General features: G+C 39.4%; 2 protein-coding genes across 2 annotated transcripts; one reads left to right on the top strand and one right to left on the bottom strand.

Annotated features, from left to right (window-relative positions):
* Positions 1-883: 883 nt before the first annotated feature.
* On the top strand, positions 884-7,008 carry rlbp1a (retinaldehyde binding protein 1a). The gene is made up of 8 exons (XM_023414603.2): positions 884-1,056; positions 2,147-2,187; positions 2,720-2,848; positions 2,937-3,141; positions 4,686-4,864; positions 5,658-5,816; positions 5,954-6,064; positions 6,160-7,008. The coding sequence occupies exons 2-8, from the start codon at positions 2,179-2,181 to the stop codon at positions 6,304-6,306; spliced, it is 939 nt and encodes a 312-aa protein (XP_023270371.1). The 5' UTR covers positions 884-1,056; positions 2,147-2,178; the 3' UTR covers positions 6,307-7,008.
* Positions 7,009-7,642: 634 nt separating this feature from the next.
* On the bottom strand, positions 7,643-23,775 carry LOC111661134 (monoacylglycerol lipase ABHD2). The gene is made up of 12 exons (XM_023414601.2): positions 23,588-23,775; positions 22,505-22,580; positions 22,020-22,061; positions 21,548-21,763; positions 18,252-18,427; positions 17,623-17,790; positions 16,862-17,045; positions 15,660-15,752; positions 14,895-14,996; positions 14,614-14,683; positions 14,423-14,507; positions 7,643-11,711 (listed from the first exon to the last, which is right to left on the bottom strand). Exons 4-12 carry the CDS (start codon positions 21,754-21,756, stop codon positions 11,503-11,505), a joined length of 1,296 nt encoding a protein of 431 aa, XP_023270369.1. The 5' UTR covers positions 21,757-21,763; positions 22,020-22,061; positions 22,505-22,580; positions 23,588-23,775; the 3' UTR covers positions 7,643-11,502.
* Positions 23,776-25,509: the final 1,734 nt, after the last annotated feature.

The following is a 25,509-nucleotide window of genomic DNA, read 5'->3' as shown; positions in this document are numbered from 1 at the left end:
TGATTTGATTTGCAATTCAATTCAATCTCAATTAATGATACTAAAAGAGAAGAAAATTGTCTGATGTTGTGCGATCATGGATAAGTAATCCATAATCTGGGACGCAAAACAAGAGGGACCCTCACATGAGGATTTTAAAGAATGTGCAGAGAGGAATGTGTAATGTGGATCTGAAAGTGTGAGTTCTCCTTCACAGGTGGTCATCTCGCTCATATGACATTTCTACAGGCAAATCCAACCTTTCATGTCACGTGCTGACCAGGTGACAGCCGCCACGCCAGGCCTAACAGCGGAGATACGAGGGATGTAAGAGACGAATTCTTCCATTTCATACAATATATAAAGTTTAAGAGTTAAATAAATAATATACTGTGAGTTGAGCTTGAATGAAAAACATAAAAATCACATAACAACTTATTCCATGCTTAAGTTTCAAAATAAAGTTACGTGTCGATGTCGCAGTTATGTAATGTGGACAAATCTTCATCAGCGGCGTTTTGCTCAACCGCCAGTTCAAAGTACGGTGGCCCAGAGGCACAAAATATATAGTGTTTTCTAAAATGTTGCTGTGTTTTCTGGTTTGTTAACACGTTTTTCTGGATTGTTGTGTTTTCTTAAAAATGTTTTTATGTTTTCTTTTACTATTTCTGTCAATTAGCTTTATATAATTTCCTTGTGTTTTCATAAATATGATTACATTTTCTTTTTTCTTTGTGTTTTTTTGTTAATGATTTTTTTGTTGTTGTTGGTGCGATTTCTGACATCTTGTCATTTCTGTCCAAATAGTTTCATGTGTTTTCTTCAGTGCTGTTGTGTTTTTGCTCCATAGGACTACAGTGATAGTCCGGGCCAGTGTCATACACCTCTCCTCCTCCATCCTCGCTCCCCCTTCCCCTCACAGTTTGCATCATGTAGATTAGCCGCTCATTGTAATCCACTGTGTCATTGTAATCCTACTCTGAGTGACGATTTCAGTAACTCCTCCCCTCTTGGTCCTCTCCCCTCCTGTTGACTCCTTTGCCACTCCGTCCACTTCTCTCATCCCGTCTGTTTAAGGTAAGGCTGCTCAGCTCTTCAGCTGAAATGATCCCTAGATAGATCTGGAAATATAAAATGAAATGATAAAAGTCATTAATAAAACAAAACTGGTGTGATAAGCAATGCTTATTCACATTGGATGCTGAATGCCAGATAACTATAATTTATTCTAATGAAAGAAATGTGTAGTGTAATCTCAGTGCCCATGCATTGTATGTTTTGTTTATGTATATGTATGAGTGTCCATATATAATACGTGACAAGTCTTACACACTAACTGGTGGCTGACAACACACAGTTTTGCTGGAGTTGAACTGTCATGATTCTTGGTTAAATGGCTTTAAATCAACCAATATCAACATCACTATATGACTTTATATCATACTCAGTTAACATTATGTGGCCATATCTGTTTTTGAAATGTTTCCATTTTTTTAGAAGACTGTTTTGAATGAGACTGCTTGATCAGCAATACTGTGTGTACTTTCAACGAGCCATGTCCAGTTAATGTAGGTCTATTTTTAGATTGCAGTTAGAGTGGGAATACTCTGTTTCCTTATCCAAACAAAAATGGATTTTCTTGCTCAATTTGTACATTAACTAAAATGTAAAATTAAATCATATGTCGTAATATATTGATGTTTCTGCATATTCATTAAAATGTCCATTATTATAGTTTTTGTTTTACAAAAAGAGCAGGGACATATGTCATGTCTTGCTGCTTGTTTTAGGAAATACATTCACAACTTGAGAAATGGGTTAAGAATTTTTTTTAACTTTTCAGCAAACAGAAAATTTCTATTTTCATTATTTCAACAGAGTCTGTCAGGATTCAGGAAATTTAGAAATATATAGGGAATACATGAGAAACAAACTGGGCTGATTCAGGTTTCTGGGAGAGTAGAGCTTAGCAGATATCTAATGTTTTGTTAGCTGTTATATGACAGGATGTCTGCTCCACTGATGAGTAAAGAAACCACTCTCCATTTTCAACATTTGGACTTCACTGAGCCACATATTCTACAACACTACCTGACGATGTAGAAAGAAAGACTTCACGGTTTGATGGGCTTATGTTTTGTTTGTACCAATCCTTCTTTCTTCACAGTGTTGGTGAAGCCGCTGAGAGACGCTGCAACCATGGCTGCTGTAAGTTTAATCACTCTGCAACAATTCAAAGAAAGTACTCGAGAGTCAGTTTGTCTGGCTGCAGTTCAGTGGTTAAATATCTTGGACGTGAGATAAAAGCATCAACTCTTGGAGGTTTGACTGTCAGCGCATGATGCTGCTTAATGCTGTTATTATGCCACTAGATGCTGGACTCTGGGATGGACCCTTAAGCTGTTTTTAAGAAGTGGCTTTAGAAGTCCTTTCAGTAATCATGTGAAGCAGCTTAACCAGCCGCTCACTGGTGTGCATCGTTTGGGGTCTGCTCTGGCTCAGATGGGTTGTAGGTCTCAGGTGCATGTGTGCTGGTGTATCTGTGTGACCATTTGTTATACTAAACAAAAACTTACGCTCAATGTATTGAGCTGCCATTCAAGTAATCAAGCAATAAAGCAATTTAAAATACATTTTAAAGAATGACTCAAAAAACTGATTATCTGATGATAGATAATAACCTGCATAAGGAAGTATGATGTTTTCTTTTTAAAAACGTTTTACACTCATCTTTATGCAGACTGGATCTTTCCGTATGGTGTCAGAGGAGGAGCAGGCCATGAGGTCCAAGCTGGAGCATTTGACAGTGAAGGATCATGGGCCAGTGTTTGGGCCTTGCCACAAACTGCCTGGCCACACTGTGCAAAAGGTTAAAAAAAAAAAATTGGTTAGTAGCATGTACAGATGAGAAAATCTGAATATTAGATCAATATGTGTCTCCTGTGTTTTTCCTCAAGGCGAAGGATGAGCTGAATGAGACGGATGAGAGGCGGGCATCATCACTGAAGGACCTGCGAGCCATGATGAAGGACCGAGCGGCGGACGGAGACGACCTGGCCAAACTGGTGCTGGAGCGCTTCGGGGACAAACCTGACTCTCTGCTGCTGCGCTTCCTCAGAGCCCGCAAGTTCGATGTTGTCAGAGCCCACGAGCTCCTGAAGGGTGAGTAACACAGGAATCCACCTGATGGTCCATGCGGCTTCATATCAGTGACTTCTGTCTCAGTTCTGAGATTCAGAATGGGAAAGGGGACCCCCCCCCCCACTCTTTATATTACCAGAAGTGAATTTTATTATTTTGGCATCCGTTTGTTTTTGATTCAGTGTCTGCGGACATTTTCCAATAGCTTCGGTAATGGAGCGTGAGACCTCTTTTGTGCTCCTCGTTTGCATGAATCCTACCCATCACTGAGACAGGGAGGCATATGTTCATTAATTGGGAGCTTTGCGATGCTTCTGAGTTTCCCCTCACAAAGCCCTCCTTTGTGTCCAAATGGGACAGCAAGTTTACTTTTTCTTGTGAACCCACAGTGTTCTGCTGGGAACGTCACAACGCCTGTGCTGATTGTGTTGGTCTGGGAGAGGAGAGAAGATGAAAAAGCAGAGTGGCTTGACACTCCTGTGAGAAGAGGCCATGAATTTGACTTGCTTACTGTTTGTGTGTGTGTGTGTGTGTGTGTGTGTGTGTGTGTGTGTGTGTGTGTGTGTGTGTGTGTGTGTGCACTTTATTTTTCAATCTTCTTGATGACCAAAAATATAGTAAAATGCAATAACCCTAACTATTATCCCAGCTGTGATCTGCACTCAGCCATATTTATACAAAATAAGTCAGTAATCCCAAACTGTGATCTAATACTATAAAACCTGATGTCTGACGTATGCACAGCAAGAAATACCTGGACAAATTACATCACATTTCTTTTTTTTCCCCACATCTTGCTATTGTCATTTGAATATTTGGTCCTTGCACTGACAGAGTCACAATAAAACACACACATTTATGAATAAAGCAGGAGAACTTATTAATGTGAGAGGGGAATGTGATGGGAATGTGAACTTGTTCTGTAGGGTTAATTGCTACTTGCTCAGTACATGCACACAAGCGCGCACACACACACACACACACACACACACACACACAACATGCACATGCAGATGGACTATATCACATGCACACACATTAACTGTGGGGTAATTGGTTCCTCGGTATGAAGAGGCTCAGTGCAGCACTGAATATGCACTAAGACAGTGGTGTCATTGTGTTTGACATAACAACCTGCACTGAGCAGTTATGCACTGTGTGAACCAATAAGGGAGTGCAGCTGATCTTTCAGTGATGATGTACAGGTGTGTGTGAGCAAATAGTGCCGGCATGTGGGCCAAAACGGGCCCTCCAACAAAATGACTTGGCTCTACAATGAAAGCTGAAGTTTTACCATTCATAGCGTGCGTCAACACTTTTGCATGATTAAGCTGCTGTAACTCTCTTTGCACTCACTGACCTAATGGGAAAAATAACATAATATCTGTCCATGGACACATCCCTAAAATAACAAGTTTTATAAATCTGTTTTATTCTAAAAAGAAATAAACTTGTCCAAAATAAAAAAATGCATATAAAGCTGCATCTGCCTGTAGAGCTGCGTTGCCCCCCCTATTGAACAATGCTGAAAAAAATCTATCCCTAACCGCAGACCCTTGTTCTAGGTTATGTGCGCTTCAGGAAAGAGTATCCCGAGCTGTTTGAGAACCTGACCCCTGAGGCGGTCCGCAGCACCATCGAGGCGGGCTACCCTGTGGTTCTGCCCAGCAGAGACAAGTACGGCCGTGTGGTCCTGCTCTTCAACATCGAGAACTGGGACCTGGAGGAGATCACATTCGATGAGGTAGCTGTAAATCAAACTTCTTTGATACACAGGTATATGCAAAAGTTTGGGTCAAATTACGTATTTTGTTGATTTGTGAAGGGAAAAGAAGTGAATACAAAGAGATATTAAAAATAGCCTTTCTTCATTCAACTTCAGATCAATTTTGGGCCCCATACTAAGTTAGTACTTATCAACTCCCTCCACTTTGACTAATGTTAAGCATGGGGGTGGAAATATTCTGCATTTGTGGTTGTTTGACAGCCAGTGGAACAGGAAACACCGCACAGATAGAGATGGATTCCATTAAATATCAGCAAATTCTGGATTGAAAATGTCCTGCAGTCAGTGAAAGAGCATGAAACTGAGAAGAGGCTGGCTTCTACAACACAATGATCCAAAGTAGACCTCAAAATCCACCATGAACGACTTCCACAAAAGACAAGCTGAAGTCTTCACAGTCCCCCTGACTTGAACATCAATGAAAATCAGTGGGTAGATCTGAAACATGCTTTGTTCATGGCAGCTAAAAATATCTCAGAACTTGACGCGATCTGCAGGAAGAATCAAGGACAGAAAGACTCTTTGCTGCAAGCTGTGATTTCTGCCAAAGAGGGAGTAACTATGCATTCTCATTTTGAATGTGTGTTTGCTGCAGGGTTTTATCTACTTCTTTTCACTTCAAAAATCAACAAAATATGTTATTTCCCTAAATGTAAATGTACAGTTGAAATGAATTTTGAAAATTTTTTCCAAAGTAGTTGTTTGTTTGTGTGTGTGTGTGTGTGTGTGTGTGTGTGTGTGTATGTCACAGATCTTGAGAGCATACTGTGTGATCCTGGAGAAGTTGCTTGAAAATGAAGAGACCCAGATCAACGGCTTTGTCCTGATCGAGAACTTCAAGGGCTTCACCATGCAGCATGCCTCAGGAATTAAGCCGGCTGAGCTCAAGAAGATGGTGGACATGCTGCAGGTCAGATCAGACTGGAGAGGGAAGCCCAGGATTTCTTGATGTGGAATGTCAGAACTGTGAATATTCAAATCTTTCGCTGTCTCTTGTGTGTGTGTGTGTGTGTGTGTGTGTATGTGTGTGTGTGTGTACTCCTGCAGGACTCCTTCCCCGCCCGTTTCAAGGCGGTCCACGTTACTCACCAGCCCTGGTACTTCACCACCACGTACAACGTGGTGAAACCCTTCATGAAGAGCAAACTGCTGGAGAGGGTGCGGACAGCTGCTATCAACGCTTCAAGTTTGTTTCTGGGTTTTTTTTTTTCTGACAGTTTTCTCTCATCTGAACAAGTTGCATCTCTCCTCAGGTCTTTGTTCACGGTGACGAGCTGGATAACTACTTGAAAGAATTCGATGCAGACATCCTGCCAGCAGATTTTGATGGGAAAGCCTCTGTTGCTGACTGCCAGGCCATCGCCACCAAGATTTTTGGCTCTGAAGACACTGCTCTCTGAAACAGTCCTCCCTTTTCAAACCCAGGAGTCATAGTGTCCTTCACCCTAGATGCTTTTTTTGTGATCAGATCAGACATGTGGTCTACTTTGAAGCTAGGTTGATATTGTTATTTTTATTATTAATATTCAGGCAGTTCCTATGAGCAAAAAGAAGTATCTAGAGTTAGGAGCAGGGGGATGGTTTTGCAAATGAGTAATATATGGTGATAGAAACAGGAACGAAAAAGGATGTTTAGATATTACAGAGAGAGTAACTGATGGTTAACGTTTGTGATTTTATAGTTCTGACAAGTTACGCTCCTCTTGTGATTGTTACAGTCCAAGCACAGGGAGGATGAGAGAGTTTATAATGTGATGAGGTCAGACTGAGTTTGGTTTGGTGTTCTTCGCCTTAAAAATGAATTTCACAACATATAGAAGTGTCTTGTGCCAACAATGCTGTCAGATGAAGGAGAACAGTTGTGTATTTCAATTATTAAGGGTGAATTTTACAAAGGTACGAGGAGGGGAAACTGATGATGGATATGCCTGCATTTGATTGTTGTTTAGGAGCCGGAGCCTCCTGATGCAGTGCCATGGAAACACTTCTTTGTCTCAACAGCCTTGTTTGTGTTGTTGCACACAGATGCCTGATGTACCACAAAGATCCATTCTGCAGCGCGCATTGGATTGGGAAATGTTCAATAAAATAGTTTTTTTGTGTGTCTGTAGTTTTATATGAATCACCATTTTTATAATGTGTTCTTCCTGTTATTTCTGCTAACATGATGCGTCTTTCAGAAAACGAGTTTAAACCAGACTTTCCTCATAAACCTATCAGACCTGTTTTAAGCTAAATCTGGACCATAAAGGTGGTTTAAACTAGTCTGACCTACAGGAGGTTACCATAGACATCACTGACCACTCCCTGCCGTCCTGGTCAGGCTAGATTTCAGGCTGAACCACAGACAGTCAGTGTTTTCCTCCCTGAAGGTTCTTTACATCTGCTCCGCGAACATCAGTCAGTTTGCAGTTTATTTTGACATTAGCTGCATGTACTACATACTTTTGTGTATTCCAGTTTTTTTTAAATGTCACTTTCATAAAATTGATTAAACAGTTTATTCAAATTACAAGAAGGAAACAGCTGATCTGAAGGTATTTGAACAGTTTTTGACCATCTGATGGCTCTTATGTCAGAAGTCCAGGTCATGCTAACCCACATCTTTAAATCCTTTAGCCAAGTATTTAGCCATGTTAGCAATAAACCTTGATATCAACCAGATAACAGATTCTATTACGACATTTATGTTAAAGAGATTTTAAAGAAACATCCGACCGTAAAAAGGAAACTGGCTTTCTCTTGAGAAAATAATTTATTTTGGAACACAATAACCATATTTCCTCGCATAATTAGATCACACACACCACTGCTTTTCTCCAACAAAAACACCCAGTGTTTACTATCAGAGTACAATATGTTGTGTGACTATGTGTGCTCCTTCTTGTCACCACATCCCTTAACTGTCTTTCAGCATAAAAATGTCTGTAAACAAAAAATTAAAGCTGAATAATGGTTACTGTAGGTTAACATACTGTGGGCTCTCATCTTAACTTGCGTAGGCTTTTAAGATTTCAACTGAAGAATATTTTTAGAAGAACACAACACTCACCCCCAATCCAAGGTGTATTTTTGGATTCACTGACACTTTAAGTCACTTGAGATTTATATTCAACTTCCTCAGTTTACAGCAATTAAACATGAGCCCACAAGCTTGAAAAAAAAAGATGCTTGAAGCACAGGGGTTAGGATAAATACAGTGGAGCACATTTTTATATCAGCACAATAAAACACATGTCCGATCCCAAACTCAATGAGAAAATTATCTTAATGTATGTGACATGTTTTGGGCTAATAGACTTTGACACCGTTTCCTGTCACATTAGCATGAGAAGAGAATCCCTCCTGATTGATTATTGCCTTTATTTTTCCTCCCTGGTCCCTCAAATATTTGAATAAACACTATCTTTATATATTTATTTTTGCTTTTTCATTGTTAAAGTGAAGAAGTTTTGGTTTTTAGTCAATCAGAGGTGCTGATATGACACAGTATACACTTACTGCATGTTTACTCAACAGCACTCACGCTCTGATGCATTTGCACAATAACACAAGGTCATAATAACAACAATACAAAATACAAAAAGAACATATCCAAAATAATCAACTAGAAAAAAAAAAAAAAAAAAAAAAAAAAAAAAAAAAAAAAAAAAACATACATCCAAATAATACATCTAAACCTGCATTTTTGTGCAAAATCGGGGCGACGCAAAAGTCTTAAAAAGAACACAAATGGCTCTCACTGCAGAAACTGGGTTTGTGCTGGTGTCAGAATAAATCTCAACGTTTTTTTTTTGTTGTTGTTGTTGAAATGAGAGCTGAGGACAGAGAGATCCATGAACTGTATAATGTCACTGTGGGTGACTGAGAGGATGTTTGCCATCAATGACTGGCAGTTGCAGTTAGTTCTCTCTGACAACAGATGGCAACAGTGATCTGTTGTTTGAACAGTGCAGGATGACAGTCGTTCCAATTCGAGACGCACCAACCAAAACACCAATCGGCCTCGATCTCAATGATCCCTATTAAATACAGTTTCAAAGTCAATCTCTTTATAGATTTCAGTGTGTCCACTTTCAATTTCATTAATTCAGTCATGACAGGCTGCTGACTTTCAACCACAGCGATCTCTGGTCTCATTTTACCTTACAGTGCCACACAGTGTGGTGTACAGATTCCAAGTGTGGGTATCAGATCAGTATTTTGTTTGGACGATACTCTGCCTTGAGAGGGATAAAGTTGGGTTGGTAAATCACTATTCTTAATTTTAGCAAAGTCAGCACTGGTGAGATTAATGCCTGGATTTCATAGTGTTCCCGCAGAATAATCTCCAACAAAGGAGGTTAAGTTTAAACCATCTCAAAAACCAACAGATCTCCTTAAACTGTGTCGTGATGTGATTTCAGTAGTGATCATATTTACTATAATAGTATTATTCTGTTGTTTAAAAAAAAAATCTCAACTCAAACTACTATCTCCAAGAATTAATTTATGACTTTATTCCAGTTCCCCATGTTTTGTTCGCAGAGTCAGAGTCAACATCTGAATGTAAACAAAAACTGAAAAGCTGTTTAGGAAATAGAGGTTTTTGGTTCTTTCTGATATTCTGCACGTCAATGATTGACAATGTGTGCTATTACACCAACTGCCCTGACATGCAAAACTTCCTGCAACTGGAATAAACGCAACAACTTGCCAGGTCTTATAAACACTAACCTTGGCCTAAATAGCCTTATAAGATGCACTGTTGTGTATCTGTTGGTCATCTCAAACCACCCATCTGTCTCATCACAGTGTTTGTTTGCAGGTTTTAGATAACAGACTTACTTGGCCTTGGAAGCAAATTCCTGGGCCATTATATCAAGGTTTGCAAAAGCTTCTCAGTCAGATTCAGGTTTTGGAAAGTCCACAGGTCCCAGTGCTGCAGTAAGATTTTATCAAACCAGGTTTGTGATAAATTTGAACTATCAGTCTGCGCAGCTACTGCTGCGTTGCAGCAGCTTTAACACTCGGCCCAGTCAAGAAAACAGGAAATGCTTTTCAATGCAGTCTTTGAAACAAAAATATTCCCTTGCATTAAAATCAGTCTCTTCTTTCGCGCATGCAGTGTTCTCCATCTAATTATACAATACAACAATCACCAGTATTTTACAAACAATCCACTAAAATAAACATTTGGTTTAGCCTTGGTATCCTCAGCCCTCCTACTCATCACACCTCCCAGCTCAGATTATAAAAAACAAAAAATCTGACGAATGTTCCCTTTAACAGCACCACTGGCCAATCAGTAGACTGCATTTTCCACATTTCAAAACCACAGGATCATCTGTTGGAAAATGCAAAAGTGTGTTTGCATTAAATGTACAGGGTTGAGTATTAGCCTTTATACAGTGACAGCAATAGGTTTGTGTCCGTGCTGCACCTGCAGCTGATCACAGGCAGACGAAAGAGTAAGAGGGCTCAAAGACACCGACAAGAGACAACACGGGGAACATTTGAGTCATCTAACTTCACGTTATCATCCTCGCTCCCTTCAGTTCTTCCTCTCTGTCACAAGGAGAGTTAAACTAAATAAATAATCTCCATGACTACGCCTCAATTAATGAGTTAGTAAAGGAAAGAATAGATTGTGGCAAACAGGGTTTAAAGTGCATTGAATCAAAGTGATAGAATGCGACCAAGGGAATGTGTGTGAATCCCATCTGGGGTTGATCCCTGGTCATGTCTGGTAAGCACTGAACACTTTCATTTCAAGTGTTAAACATAAGTGCCTGGAGGATGTTATGAGCTGGAAATAATGTGTAAAAATCCCACCATAATCTTTTTTCTACTGAACACTTTCCACAAACAACAGAGCAACGGTTCACCCAAAGGAACAGACATTATAAGGGCCAATGGACCAAGAACAGAGAATTTGGATTACACCAACCAAACACAAAGGTCACATGCTCCGTCACGGGTCTTTAACTCTCAGTCTACACAGGCACACACAGACATACAAACTACATCTGTGAGTTACATACATACATACTACAAAGATGCTGCGTTGGTTAAGACAGCAGACTAGGCTATATGGCCTTGGCGGTGATAAGCAGTGAGCTTCTTACAGGTGCAAGAAATGGGCACCTTCTGCAGCACAGTCCTTGTTTACTGTAATAAGAGGCTTCTTGTGTGCTCTTGTTTTTCACTGGACTACTCTAAAGTGGTGCTCTCACTTTCCTTTCCGTGCCAGCTCAATGTCATCTCCCGTCATATTTGGTCAACGCCTCCATTAGCCAAGGATCATTGTTGTGTACATGTAAAGAAACAAAATGGTCCTGGTCTGAAGTCAAAGTTCTCGCAAGGGAAACGAGGACAAAGGCAGTTAGTTGTTTTTGTTCCTTCACATACTGTAAGGTGATGGTGGTTACAAAGGGGGAACTGTGGTGAAGGCGTGGAGGAGTGTGGGTCGGTGGAGGTGAGTAGCACCAGAGGAGAAGGCAGAGGAGAGAGAGCAGTTTAAGGTTTAGTTCAGGTGTCTCCTCAGTGCTGGGACATTGGTGTTGGAGACGGTGAGAGGGAAGAGGACGAGTAAGAGAGGTACAGAAGTCAGAGGTTTAAGCTTTTTCCTCTGCGCAGGAGCTCTCCCTCAGGTGGCCACTTTGGCACGGTGGTTTCTGTTTCTCCCACTGGCACATGGAATTGGCGAATCCCACAATCACTTTGTCCATCCAGGTGAGGGGCTGAGGGAAAAGCACCGCTCCCTCAAAGAAGCCCAGGTGGCCTCCGTGTAGCGTCAGGGCAAAGACCACATTCTGCTTCTTTGCTAAAGAGTGACACATCACACAGTAATTAGGCTTCTGTAAAATGTTTACTCATCAGTATCTGAGAACCAACACTGGACACACGCCCAAATATGGACTTGCCAGGGATTATTATTCTATGACTGATATAGATAGTGCGGGTGGGTTTGCATGGTCGAACAGATAACAGCCGGACTCAACTATGATGACGTGGCAACTATCACTGTTCAACGTTTGAGCCAGTCATTAAGTTCCATTGTAAACCGAGACTCAAGTGAATGAAAGAAATCCACTGCTGCCCTCTTAAATTAAAAATCGGGATCTGAATGGCTAAGTTAAGAAAGGTTAACAGGTTAGTTGTTCCAATGTGTAACTTGGAGGTGATTTTGAATATTATAGGATATAAACACTTGAAACAGTTTTTCCTTGACTGACAGGTTTCTCAGGTTGACCAGAAGTATGTGGAAGTGTCTGCCCATGCCTTTGTGTACAAAAGAGGTCCATAAAGAAATGCTTTTTTCAAGTTTTCTGTGGAAGAACTTTGCCTTACCCTAGGATGAACTTAGATGATGACTTATCAGTATTGAACCTCATTAATGCTCCTGCGGCTGAGTGGGAGCGAACCACTGCAGCCGTATGTTGTGGAAAGCCTTTTAGGAGAGTGGAGGCTATTACAGCAGCCACTTTATAGCTCATCGTTTTGGAATGTAAGATGTTCAATAATCATACATGTGCAATGCTCTGGTGTCCACATATATTTTGACCTTGTAGTGAAATCTCCTTAAGAGACCTATGGGTGATGGCTGACACTGTGTTTCCAAGTGAATTCCTACCGTTTTTATTTCATTCACGAAAAATAAACCCTGAAACTCAAAGTACAGCATTTCTACATTGCAGACAGAGCATTAATCTCTTTCTGATTGCTGTATGAACCTCATGCTGCAGCTGCGGGCAATCCAGGCAGGGTGGTCTCCTGAAAGGGATTGGCCTGGATCTCTTTATTCTCTAGCTCTCATCTGGGTTAGTGGGGGAGCCTGATGCGGTTGACTAGTGATTAAGATCCCACAGGGCTGTCACCACAGTGCACTGTTCATGACAGCTGCTGATCTGCCCTGGGACAAGTGAGTGCTCATCCAGACCCACAGCCACCATCTCACCAGGCATTGAGTGACAGGTGGGAATAGAACACTCTGGAGAACAGCTCGTACTTACAACAGGGCGCAGAAGGTTTGAGGACAAACAAATGGGCATATCACTTACTATCCAACTATGACTAATAAATTATTAGTTCAAGTGTTTACTTTGTTCCACTGTTTAAAACCCGTTATGTCTTCTCCTGGTGCGGCAGTCGTATTCAAACTTTATCCAACATAGTATCACAACAACATTCAGCACATGAACACTATCAGAGCGAGTATACCTTCTTGTACCAAATGTAACTTTTACTTCCGTGTAACTGACTTGATACTAAGCTGTAAACTTCTTATCAAACATTTTTTATCTAAGCTAATTATAGCTCCAACACAGCAAGTTTATTTCTGTTGAGTCCTTTCCCAGTAATCATGTGTCACAGTCACTGTGTCACATTTTAAAGCAAAGGGGCAGCTGATCCTCTTTTCAGTAAGTGTTGCTGTCTCGAGACACATGTAAGGTACAATCACTTGTACTTCCAGTCAGGACTCATCCACCCACACACACACACCCTTTAATGAGGGATTTTCCTTTTCCAAAAATAGTTAACGTGGTCAGTAAGTTTAAATATAGCACAGGCTGGGGAGAAAGACAGCTTGATAGGCACCATGTAATGTGCAGGCAGTCAAACAGCAGACTGCCTCTTTATATTTGTGAAAATGAGGTTTGAACTTTCTGCAGTTTTTCCAGGATAAAATCTTTAACTTTGGGAGCCTGTGAAGGAGTTAAACTCACTTTAAACAGATAGAGGGACCCTCAGCTGTATGTGTGAGTGATTGTTACAGCTGCTATTAAAAAAAAGGAAGACATTAATCATAGACTTGACCTCTGTGCCACACCCTGCCCCGCTCAGGGTGCGGAGCCAACACATCAGAAGGCCCTTAGAGACTGCAGACATATTTTTTGAGAACCAAATCTGAGACATCAGCTGCCACCATTAGTCTGACAGGACAAGCCTGTTGCGTTTAAAAAAAACATGACTCAACAGAAAATCAACTACAAATGTACCACGATCTGTCTGCAGGTACAGAGTGCACTGTCTGGAATAAAGACATTATTTTTGGTTTATATGGTTTTAGAAATCTGGGAATTAGTCTGCAGTATTAAAAATTTTGTATAATTGAGCATTATTAATTTTTCAGATTGTCAGTGATATTCAAAATCAGATTATAAAAATACTATATTATATAATATATATTTCATATATAATATATTTTTTCTTCACTTTTTATTAGTGGAACCTCATTCTGAGCTAACATTGCCAAGAGAAGACCCAGTTTACTACATTTCTTTGAAAATGTAGTTAAAACAAACCAATACATCTGGTAGCTGTTAATTTTAGCTGGTTTTAAACTAAGATGCATACTTGGATCTAGGTGAGTCAGTATCACTGAAATGTGAGCAGAATATGAAATATACAAATGGTCAATAACAGATAATAACTTTGTTTGCTAAGATGAAGATGGTTAAAACAGCTTCTAAGCATTTTTTAACACTAGGGTTTAGTAATGCTGCTGTTGTCATGACACATGCTGTTAGTTACCTGCTAGTGTGCGAGGGATAGTGAGCAGTGAGTCGTGAACCAGAGGATCATCTGCAGAGTTCACTAGCAGCAGTGGCACATTTACCTGAAAAGAAGAAAATAATAAAAATCCACACATCAAATACACAAACGGATCAAAAAGAGAAACAAAATATGAGATGATGTGAGGTGTATGAAAATGTGGTTCTTACATTGTGAATATAATGAACACAACTCTCCTTCTCATAGTACTCTTTGAGAGAGCTGTGGCCGTGGAATTTTCTGTTGAAACCCAAAGAAAAAGTCGTCATTATTATCTCTAGAAGATAATAGAAACCTGTTTGATATTTCAGATTCTCAACATTGACAAATGGATTAACACTATGTAGATAACAAGTAAAATACAGATAAGGATATCCAAAAACTCAGATCCGTTATCTACTTCATCAAAACAATGAAAGCTATGAAGGCAATCTCAAATTGTTGCACATACCTCATGATGTTGTCATCAATCTGCATTAGGGAAGTCGCTGTGTATAGCCGACTAAGATCTGCATCTATCATTTTAACTGAGCTTCCTCCAAACAGACTGTGCCTGTAACATGTAAAAACACACACACAATTGAAGTAAATTAATTAACCACTAATGCAATGCAGCATTAATATGCAGTAAGGGGCTGTATGCAAATTATTAGGGTGGGGGAGTGGGACTGAACCATATGTTTAACTTTTAAAAACAAAGTGTTGCCATGGTGTTGTCAATATTTTATTTGGACCCTCCCCTTGACTTAGAAAAAAAACTGCAAAAGCTTCCAACCAATATCTCCAAATAATATAACAATACTGCTACAAATCCATTCACCATTAATAACTAAGAGACAAAGTAAAAAGAATTCAAGATGGTGCAACTCGTGTAAACTTATTTTCACCCTTACTTTTGAGTGAAACTCACAGGCACAATAAACCTAAACCATATTCTCTTTGCAGTCCAATACAATCTCAATCTGTCTGTGATCAAGATGCATTGAAAACCTCTTTGCTGTATCAACAGGAGGGGTCATAGTTTTCATGTGGACGTTTAGGGAACGTTCAGAGAATTGACAAACCATGTTGTCTGTTATATTGTCTGTCACGAAGTTATGAGTACTGTCTTTGGCAAACACCAGAAAACAGCTATGTAAAAATAAGAAACATGTGGATAGAACCTTACAGTAATGAAAGAGTATTTGTGCTTCATATGCAGGACAAACAGTTATACCTGTGTGAGAGGATGATTTTCTTCATGTTGTCAGCCATGAGAAAGTTATAGAAGCGTCTGAACTGATCCCACTGTAGGAATGTTTCCTGAGCCCTGAGAGATGCAGACAAACATACAGGAAGTTAGCTTTGTGCAGCCTGTCTGCATTCCAAACAACACACTCAATGTCCTGTGTAATCCACTGGACAAAGAGTCACGCTGGTGGAGAGCAGCAACGGTGTCGGGCATTAATATGCCACTCACAGACAGACACAGGCTGAAGCAACATAACAGCTAATGATATTCAACAAATAACTGACCATCAGAAAATGTTTTCAATTTTCCTTTTGACATTTCCATTCCATTTGTGTGGTATGACTTATTAGTCTCACACTATTTGTGGAAAAGAGCAATAGCCCCAGTTCTCAAGGAATGCTGACGTAAGGGCCAGCGTAAGTTTGGAGGCTGATTTGAAAGAAGAATTCATTAAGAGGAAAAAAACTGCAAATCCAACATCATAAAAGGCCAGTCTCTTCAACACAACCTTCCCTTACTGCCTACACCCAAACTTCAACAGACCTAACCTGTCATGCCTGCCAAAAGACACTGACATTTAAAACACAGAAGGTGTGGCTCAGTCCAAATCAACACAGCATAGTCCACTCTAAAACACCCACATGGACTAGTGATTTAAATACAACACTGTCAGTCATTGGGTTGTCCTCCACAAAATGTGACTGTGTATGCAAAATTTTTACTGTGAACATTTTTAGACAGCCAGTTCAGTTCATCACATTACGCAGGCCTACTCTTTCTGCATTGTGCCTGTCTAATCAAATAAAAAAGATTTTCATGAAAATACATCAAATAGAAAGCACAGTGGACCGGGTTTAACACAAATGACTAGAACAACCAGTTCAGAGCATTTACCAGCGCTCCAAGGCGGATGGCTTTAGGGAAAGTTTTTACAACCTGTCTGTCTTTTTGCTTGTGTTTGACCGAAGTTCTTTGAAATGACAAAAGACAAGTGCTAAACTATCAATTAAGATAACACTAGAAAAACAGCATAGCAGAATGATTTTACAGCTCTTAAGAGATGTTTGGTAAACCCAGGACTTAACATGTGATTATATTTGTGTGTACATCAAGTGCCAGAGTTATTAATAAAGGGACTTCGATGATACAATGCATTTTAATTAAAAGATGAGAGGACAGCAACCCACCTGAGAGCACTGTACCCCTGACAGACACTGACACAACACAGCACTCGCTCCTGGTTCGTCCTGTTCTCGCCCAGGAACTTGCATACGATGTTTCCACCCAGACTGAAGCCAACTACAATAAGCTGGGTCTGAGGATATGTCCGCTTAATGTAACCAACCATGGCTGCAAACTCCCATGTGCACCCTGTAAGAGAAACAGTGTAGTGTTACCAATCAATACTGGGTAACATCTCTGTTAGACGGAGCATTCTTCTCTGCTAAGCAGTTCCAGCTGAAGGTGCCTTTAGCTCAGAGTATTAAATGTATGTCTCTATCAGACCCTTTAAAATAAGCTCAAGTCTATTATGTCTAATTCTGGGAGCTTTAGGGTCAAACACAAGCTCATATAGCTTTTTCATTTTTACCTGGAAATAATGCTATACTCTAAATACTCTAAGTCTAAATGAAGGCAAATTAAATTATTAAATCATTAAAACACCTCTGACTAAACCAGATTATGTCAAAATGAAGTTATGGTGCTATCAAAGAATATAATTTTTTAAAAATGCTTTAATTTAACTAATATGAGAGTGGCTTCTGCCCAGTTTCTTAAGCCTCAACCACACTAGACAATTGGATGAGAGCAATAGGCCGAGGCAAAAGTGATGATGGCATTAGTGATCAGTCTAAATCAAGTCCTTTTTTCATTTTAAAAACAGGGTTATCATTCTTAGACACTCCTGCAATTAAAAGAGTGACTGAAGTCAGCTCCTTGGTCTCACCATAAGTGAACATTCGTGGAGAGGTAAGCTCGATGTTGGGAAGAGCTCCAAGATGGTTCAGCACAGCACAGCGGTAACCGTCCTTCTGGGCGTAATCCACAAAGGTTCGGATATAATGCTTCTCACTATGGTTACCAATACCAGGGCATATCACCATGGTGATGTCACCTGGTGAAAGAGGCAGATGGACAGGATAGATATTTTCCAATGAGAAATAAGTAAGCACAGATAAGAAGGAGTGTATGTCACCCTCCTAAATAGCACATCAAAGACAAAGCACTGCAGCTGTAGAATTGGGCTGTGAGTCTGTCAAATATAGCCTCAGCAAAATAGAATGGAAATAGTAAGGTGATGGGGTCAAGGTTCAGCTGAGACATCCAAGAAAGGAATCCATCTTTAAATCTGTCCACACTCAAATGCATTACGGACATGGTACACCTCATTTAAGATCAATAAGTCTAGAAAGAGAATGAGCAGTCACAGAATTTCAATGTAAAGAAACAGATTTAGAATATACAACTAAGAACTACAAAATACTGTATATGAGGTTTCTGTGTTTGGTATTATCCAAATAACAGCAACTAACAGTATAAAAATGTTGGTAAAGAGATCTTGATCAAATGCATTACCTCCTGTTCGATGGTCCCCCAGTGGCTCAAAGAGGTCAAAGGTCGCAGTGGCCCCATCCTGCATGGGTAAATACTTTCTGATTCCACTGGGGTGAGGGGAGCTCACCCGACCAAGTTTACCATACAGTGCCGTTTGGAGGTGACCGCTCTTACCCCACAGTAAGGGAGGAATGTATCTGGAAAACAAAAAATTAGACTTTATTAAATTTGATGTAGAAATATGAGCTCATTCTACTAAGGCATTCAATAAGTTAGTAGGCACAAATGACATCAGCAGAATGTTATCCTGAGAATGTTTTGGACATAGTTTGCATACGAAGGCACACTTCTGTTGCAGCTTTTGAAAGATTGCTCCATGCTCTGAACAGATATCAATGTTTAACGTCGGACTGTTGCTATCTTTTGCTAAGCTATGCTGTGCATGTGTACTTGAATTCCAGTGACACCTCTGTAGGAGTTAGCTGTAGGAGTTAAAGTCTTTGGATTACGTAATATTCCTTTGAAATATTATGCCTTATGTTGTGCATTATCCTGAATCACCATCTTATTTTCACACCAAGACTAAACGCTTGAGAATAACTTGACTGGAAAACCTTTTTTAGATAGTGTCTTTTCAGTTGTCTATCTGATCAAATAAAGGAAAGCCATATCATTGCAATATTATAATAACGGCTGGTAAAAAGAGTTATAGGGACACCAGCCAAAACAACTATTCATTGGCTTTTTATAGTATATTGTAGACATAAAAAGGTGACAAGTCAATGTTCAGTTTATCTGACACTGCCCGTATAGTCAAACTATTCACAGGGGAATTTATTAACATTTTAGTTACAGGTTCAGTTAAAGACAAACCAGACTCCATCTGCAAACACAAGCTCCTACAGGGCAAACCTGACTTGTTCCCAATGTTTGGAAATTATACATTAGCAAACATTTGAGTGTCTCTGTCTCTTTTTCCTTCAGTTACATAACATCCTATCTGGATTTTTTTCTTGTCACACTTGCTACCAATAAAGTGCAATGTGGGCCTTGCTGGGAGATGGGAGATGGGATACACAAGATCAGCATAACTTTAGGCTAACACTGGTTGTGTATACAGTACAGAGACCAAAACACAGAGACAGTAAGTAGCTGCAGAGACCAAAGGCTTAAGTTACATCAACAGTTACACAAGCCCTTCAACAGTGTGTTTCCTCATCTCTTACTGTGGCTCCAACAATTACTGCACCTAGAAAATACAGTCTTACATAAGAGAATTGTCAATCACAAAGCAGACTGCTTCCATTTGGTGATAATGTAATCACTTCCAGCATGCACTGGAAGGGTATCTGAAGCTCAACCACACTTTTCTAGAAGGTACTCTCCAGGCTTATGACTCGATGACTACAGGAAGAGGATGACCTCATTGTTGTAATGTGGATAGGAGGATAAGCACATTGTCAGGTAATCTGAGGTCATCAATGGGAGGCAACAGACAACTTCTCTGTTGGTATTTTTTTCCTCTCATCAAAATCCCTATTAATAGGCTCAGTTTGTATTTTGTAACTGAGGAGTTTTACTTCTTGGTGGAAGATAAGCATTTTGTGTTCCTCAACTGACAATAATTGAAAGCATGTGCCTTTTTATGGCAATTTACAATTATTATTGATGTGAACATAAATTTTTTACGATAACAAATTTAACTTGTTGTTGAGTCTTAGTTTCTATATTAAAAAACCTGGCGAGCAGGTTCTGTTCTCTCTTCTTTCTTTTTTTTAATTTTGGTGATTTTTGGGGCGAACGTTTTGTTTGAATTTGAAACACAGTTTGCCTTTTAGAGAAGTAAATGTCTCCTTCTCATACAGTGTGTGCATGAGTGCTTCAAAGCTATTAGGCAACAGAAACAGGAAACAGATACATTGGTTCGGTTTGATGCAGCTGAGATCTTAAGTCCAGATCAAAGTCCAGAAACGGATACATCAGTTTGGTTTGATGCAGCTAAGATCTAAAGTCCAGATCAAAGTCCGAAGAAGTCAGAGGGTTTTGATACCAACAAGCTGAGAAAACACCAAATACTACAGTTGCTAACAATAAATAAAGACTAAATGGCTTGTCCTGACAATTTGCTAAAAAAAGGGAAACTTTACAGTTACTGCATGATGTTTACTCAAATCCACTTAGGGACTTTACTGCTCTCATTTGTCTTTTCTTTCTCTTTTAAATGGTATTTTCTCTTGTTATTGCCCGACTGTATTTAACTATATTTAGTCAGGTATTGGTCTGTTTACTGTTGGCTGCTGCCTTGATACTTGTAACATCACAGATGCTTTAATATCAAGGGCCAAAATTAAAACAAGTTGTCCTCTACATTAGCCAAAACTCCTGCGTGCATGTTCCCAAACAAGAACATTGTTGACTCTGTTAACCTCACAACACCCCTCCTATGCTTTCTGCTGTGTAATTGATCTCTGTTATGCAACACCGCAGGGTGTCGTTATGCGTTACAAATGTGACTTTTCAATAACATAGATGATGCTGACCAGCTCCAGTTATCTCAGTTAAACTTCACACTGACACATGAGTCTATGAGTCAAAATATGGCTATTAAGGAGGGTATGGTAACAAACCAGACACAAATGTAAACATCCATGTGGCCTTATCATTCACTGACACTGCAGCTGAAAGGCAAAGGGCTCAGTAACAATTGGTTACATAAGCAGACACTCGTGATGAAGACTTGAGAGTGTCGCCCCATAGAGCTGAAAGTTCATCTGGACTATTACATCAACAACAGACCACAGGACATGGACAGAGCTGCTCAGTCAGGAAAAACAATTAAGTTTACACTTTTATGAGGGAGGGAGAGGTGTTCCTCTAAATTACAGGAAGTTAGAGCTCTGTTCCTAACCAGGATTATGTTACTGTTCCAAAAACCAATAGTTTCCATCAGTTATTATGAACTCAAATGGAATATTCAAATTATAATAGACATCAGAGTTATCCTGAGGGGAGACTAGCAGCATCATGAATGCAAATCTCCTGGCCCTGTGGTGAATGAGTCTATATTTGTATTGCAAGTGTGACAAACCCAATCTACCTTTGGGATAACCCCAAAAATACAGCCTGTGTTTAATTCATGCTAGAACTGAGGGTAAAGCCAGACATCTCTGGTACAGACATGTAGCACAGTCTGATGACAGACGGGACTACTGCCAGACAAACTGCTACCTTCACTGCAGCCCCAGATGGCTTAGCAGCAGTACCATGTCCATGGCAACGCCTTGAGTGACAGAAACAGAGCTGAGATTGCAACTCACTCTTTGGTCAGCTGAGGACAAGACTTGAGAAGGAAGCGGTTGAGAGGCGTGTCCTGGTAGGTGAGGTCCGGTGGCGCAGTGGGGCTCTTGAGGTTCAAGCAGCGGACAATGATGTAGAGCACTGTGGCCACCGCTGCCAGCTTCATGCCATCGAACATTGCTGGCAGCTCTGGAGAGATGGTGTGCACGTCTGAGTCGTGGGTGTTCATGATTATTCTGAAAAACAAAACAAGGGACAACTCTTCTTTCAGTGTTTTCTTTTGTGACACACAAATTTCAGAAACATAGACTCTATTTTTACTCATTTACACAGCTAATGATTTAAGAACTAAATTGCGCTCCATTTCAGTATTTAAATATGACTGAAATAAATAAAATTATTTTCTTGAGGTCTTGGTTAACTGTGATTAAGTCTGAGATGGGATAAAGCACAAAAATGGAAAAGAGAAATATTCAATGATGTCTGACTGACCTAAATATTCCTCTCTGAACCAAAGGCGTTGCAGCAACAGATCTGTGAGAATAAAGAGTGAGAGCAACAAAGTCAGACAAAGAACAGTCAGTTATTTAATACACTCAACTTAATTGCATTACAGCTTACACAGTATCAATAGGAAGCCTTGCTACATAGAAAACTGAGGTGCTGGCATTACCTCAGCGGGCACACTGAGTTTCAATAGTGAGTTACATGGCTTGTAATACAATTAACCAATACAGTTATACATTAAAGCATTCACTGAAAGGTTTACAGATTTTTTTTTAAATGAAACAAAGTCATCTGAGCTGTGAAATTACAGAATTAAAAAACAGGAAGTGTAAAATGTACAGAAAAGCCAAAGTATTTCCTACTAAGACGAAAAAGGGAAGTTGTGGTACAGGATTTCACAAAAATAGAGTGTTTTATATTGTTATGACCAGGTTGCAAAATACCAAGTTAAAAAAAATAGCTTTACTTACATTTTATGTTCAAATTAAAATCCAATAATATCTTGTTCCAAAAGTCTGACAATACGTCACAGTGATGTGGTCAAACCTGAGGAGCAGAAAAATAAATCACAAACAAATCCACTGAACCCCAATCCAAAACCCAAAGACATTCAGTTTACCGTTATGTCAAGAATGAATTTAACAAAGCCATCCATGTCAGCTGTGAAATTACAGAATAAAAGAACAGAAGTATAAAACTAAAGAAAGAGAAGCCAATTTTGAGAAGCTCGAATCAGCTGGTTTTGTCATTATGATCTTTAAAAATGACCGAAACGATTATTCCATTATGAGAATAGTTATCAACTAATCGTTGCACTTTAGTTGTTATTCCAGTGTCTTGTCACAAACTAACTCTAACTCAGAAATATCCCCCGGCTGCATAAAATTAGCTTAATTGAATAACCCGCCCCATATCCACGTACACAGCTAATACCCGTTTCATCCACTGCAAGCAAATACAGTGAGTATATCAGACAGTCGTATGTAGCTCAGAAAAAGTGTTTATTATAAGTCACTCTGTGTCATTAAACTGCTAAACGATGCAAATGCGCTGAAAATATTAGCTCTACCTTCTTTGTCACGACTCACAACAAGCGGAGAGGCGTTTACAACCACAAGGGCACATGTTGTTCTTAGGTTAGTTACTGTTATTAAGTCGAGAAAAAGAAAAAGGTTATGAATACGTACATTTAGGGAGGAAGAAAAAAGGCTAAAAGGACGTTAACCTGTGCATCTGTGTTGTGGTTGTCAGAGAAGGCCAGCCGCCCTGCTGGTCCACAAAATGAAAAAACCATGTCGCCTTTTGGACGACTTTGCTGGCCACCCTGATATATTTAGGCAGTATTTTCAGCTTACAGCATCACATATACGAAAAGCAGCCCCATTATACACGTTTTCTTTTAAACCGTTGTTTTTTTTTACAGACTATCTTTAGATACAGAACATTTAACGGTTCGACTTCTTCCGTTAATTATCGATGTAACGAGGCAGCATCAACCCGAGCATCGACACCAAACCACACTCAACACACAGCAGCATCTTTAGCTTACTTACCTTAGCCTGGAGGAAAAAAAAGAAACAGCTCCTTGCTGCTTAAAATGTAGTATTTATATTCGTGGCATTTCTTTAGTTTGTTTTTTGTTTGTTTGTTTGCTCTGTGTTGGACGCCCTCTGATTCACAGAGCCGAGGCTAGCAACAGCAGCTCTGACATCTCCGATTCCACTTCCTACGAGAACCTGTCATTTGCATACCGCTTTTTTCATTGGTCAAAACAGCAGATAACGCGGCATTCTTGGCTCTACGTCAGTCAGTTTCCGCGCCCCTAAATTTTAGACCAATTTATGTTTATCTATCTATCTATCTATCTATCTATCTATCTATCTATCTATCTACTTATTCATTCATTCATTCATTCATTCTAGTTTTTATTTTCTATTATTTACACCCTATGCGCATTAATTCATATTATTATTTTTTATAAGTTTATGTTTTTAATTTTTTTTTCTCTTATTACACATACATACGTCCAGGATCTTTAATATCAACGGTTAGCGTGTTTAATTGAGCACAAAAAGTTATGAATTGTTCTTTGCATTAGGCCTAGCCTATATTACCAGCAAGTCGCATAAAAAAAGGTTGCAACCAATATCCAAATCCGTAATTAATATGTTTATTGTATTTTCTCTGTGGATAGATTAGTGTTGGACGAGATCCTTCCTGAACGTGACAAGAACGTGAGCTGAAACCTGTTACATAACCTTTCAGCTTCACTGATCTCCATACAGTACACTGGTATGTAGGTGTGGGTAGCCTAAAGGAGAAGAAACAAGACTATGGGAAACAAGGCAGTTACACTTTGGACAGGAGAAATAGGAGGAAAGGAGAAATAAATTATAGGCCCACCATAAGTATTTTATAAATACATGAGGGCACAGTGCTGAGAAACAAAAGTGAAGTTTAGGAAAAAAATTGTAATTATTGTATTCTTATACTTTGTGATTAAAATAATTCATTGTGGATTCCTCATTAAACATTAAAGATTAGCTATGTTTGATCCACTTTAATCAATGTTATATTATTACATTACTTCATTATAGTTTTTCCTCATTGAATGACAACAGAAACCTTAATAAAGGTGAGTTTGTTTTCCACTCCAGCATACCAATTATGAGCTACTGGACAAGACACGAAACAATTCACCACAAAGAGACGCAAAATAGCCATAAAAGACTCACAATGACCACAAATGTCACAACTGGTCTGTAATCATTTTGTCTCTCTCAGCCTGGGTGTCTTGTTCATGAGGGACCATTTAAATGGCTGTGCCCAGGGACCTGCATCATAATCTGTTCATGCTTCAAGTAGAGTATTTAATTAAGCACAACTACAAAATGATAACCATGGCCAACAGTAGAGTCCAACTGGAGACTGGGTACAGCTCCTGTTGTAGTTACAGTATAAGATCCACCTGATGGCGACAGAGTTTAACTGATTGTGTTAAGAGATTCCTTAGCCTAGTGATGTACAATTCATACAATGGTAAAATAAAGTTTAATTATGGGTTCCCTGTGAAAACAGAATAATTTTACTTAAATTTGAAATTAAACTATTCTTTTGACAATTTAATGGCCACATTTTGGATCATAAAATGGATTTTTAATGCATTTTGAACACTTGTCATATTTTTTCAGAGCCCAAACGCTACTCGCATAATGTAGGTGATACATAAAATATATCTATTTACCCTTCTTCCAAGAAATGTGAGAAGAGAGTCAAATTCCCATTTAGAAACAGGGTAAATAATGCCTCTGTCACTTCTTTAATCTCTGGTGGGAAAGTTATGGTCTTTGAAATTAGATTTTTTGCCAATTATCCAAAGTGAATGAATGGTAACATGATGTTTTTGTATTACTGCCCTTGACCCCATGAAATAGTTGCCCCAGAACTGGATTTGGTTGGGCCCTGCACTATGGCT

Source organism: Seriola lalandi, unplaced genomic scaffold (genome assembly GCF_002814215.2).
Source record: "Seriola lalandi dorsalis isolate HSWRI2012SDOR001 ecotype SW California unplaced genomic scaffold, Sedor1 jcf7180002054537, whole genome shotgun sequence".
NCBI classification, from domain to species: domain Eukaryota; kingdom Metazoa; phylum Chordata; class Actinopteri; order Carangiformes; family Carangidae; genus Seriola; species Seriola lalandi.
The sequence above is the reverse complement of the archived record's forward strand: the minus strand, read 5'-3'. Positions and strand labels throughout refer to the sequence as shown.

Excerpts from the sequence above, each read along its gene's own strand:
- rlbp1a (XM_023414603.2), top strand. Across the intron at positions 3,142-4,685 it reads AGCCCACGAGCTCCTGAAGG|GTTATGTGCGCTTCAGGAAA; the intron begins GTGAGTAACACA and ends CCCTTGTTCTAG. Across the intron at positions 4,865-5,657 it reads AGGAGATCACATTCGATGAG|ATCTTGAGAGCATACTGTGT; the intron begins GTAGCTGTAAAT and ends TGTATGTCACAG.
- LOC111661134 (XM_023414601.2), bottom strand. The coding sequence starts at position 21,756 with ATGAACACCCACGACTCAGACGTGCACACCATCTCTCCAGAGCTGCCA. Across the intron at positions 15,753-16,861 it reads CAGGGGTACAGTGCTCTCAG|GGCTCAGGAAACATTCCTAC; the intron begins GTGGGTTGCTGT and ends TGCATCTCTCAG. Across the intron at positions 14,997-15,659 it reads AAAATCATCCTCTCACACAG|GCACAGTCTGTTTGGAGGAA; the intron begins GTATAACTGTTT and ends TACATGTTACAG.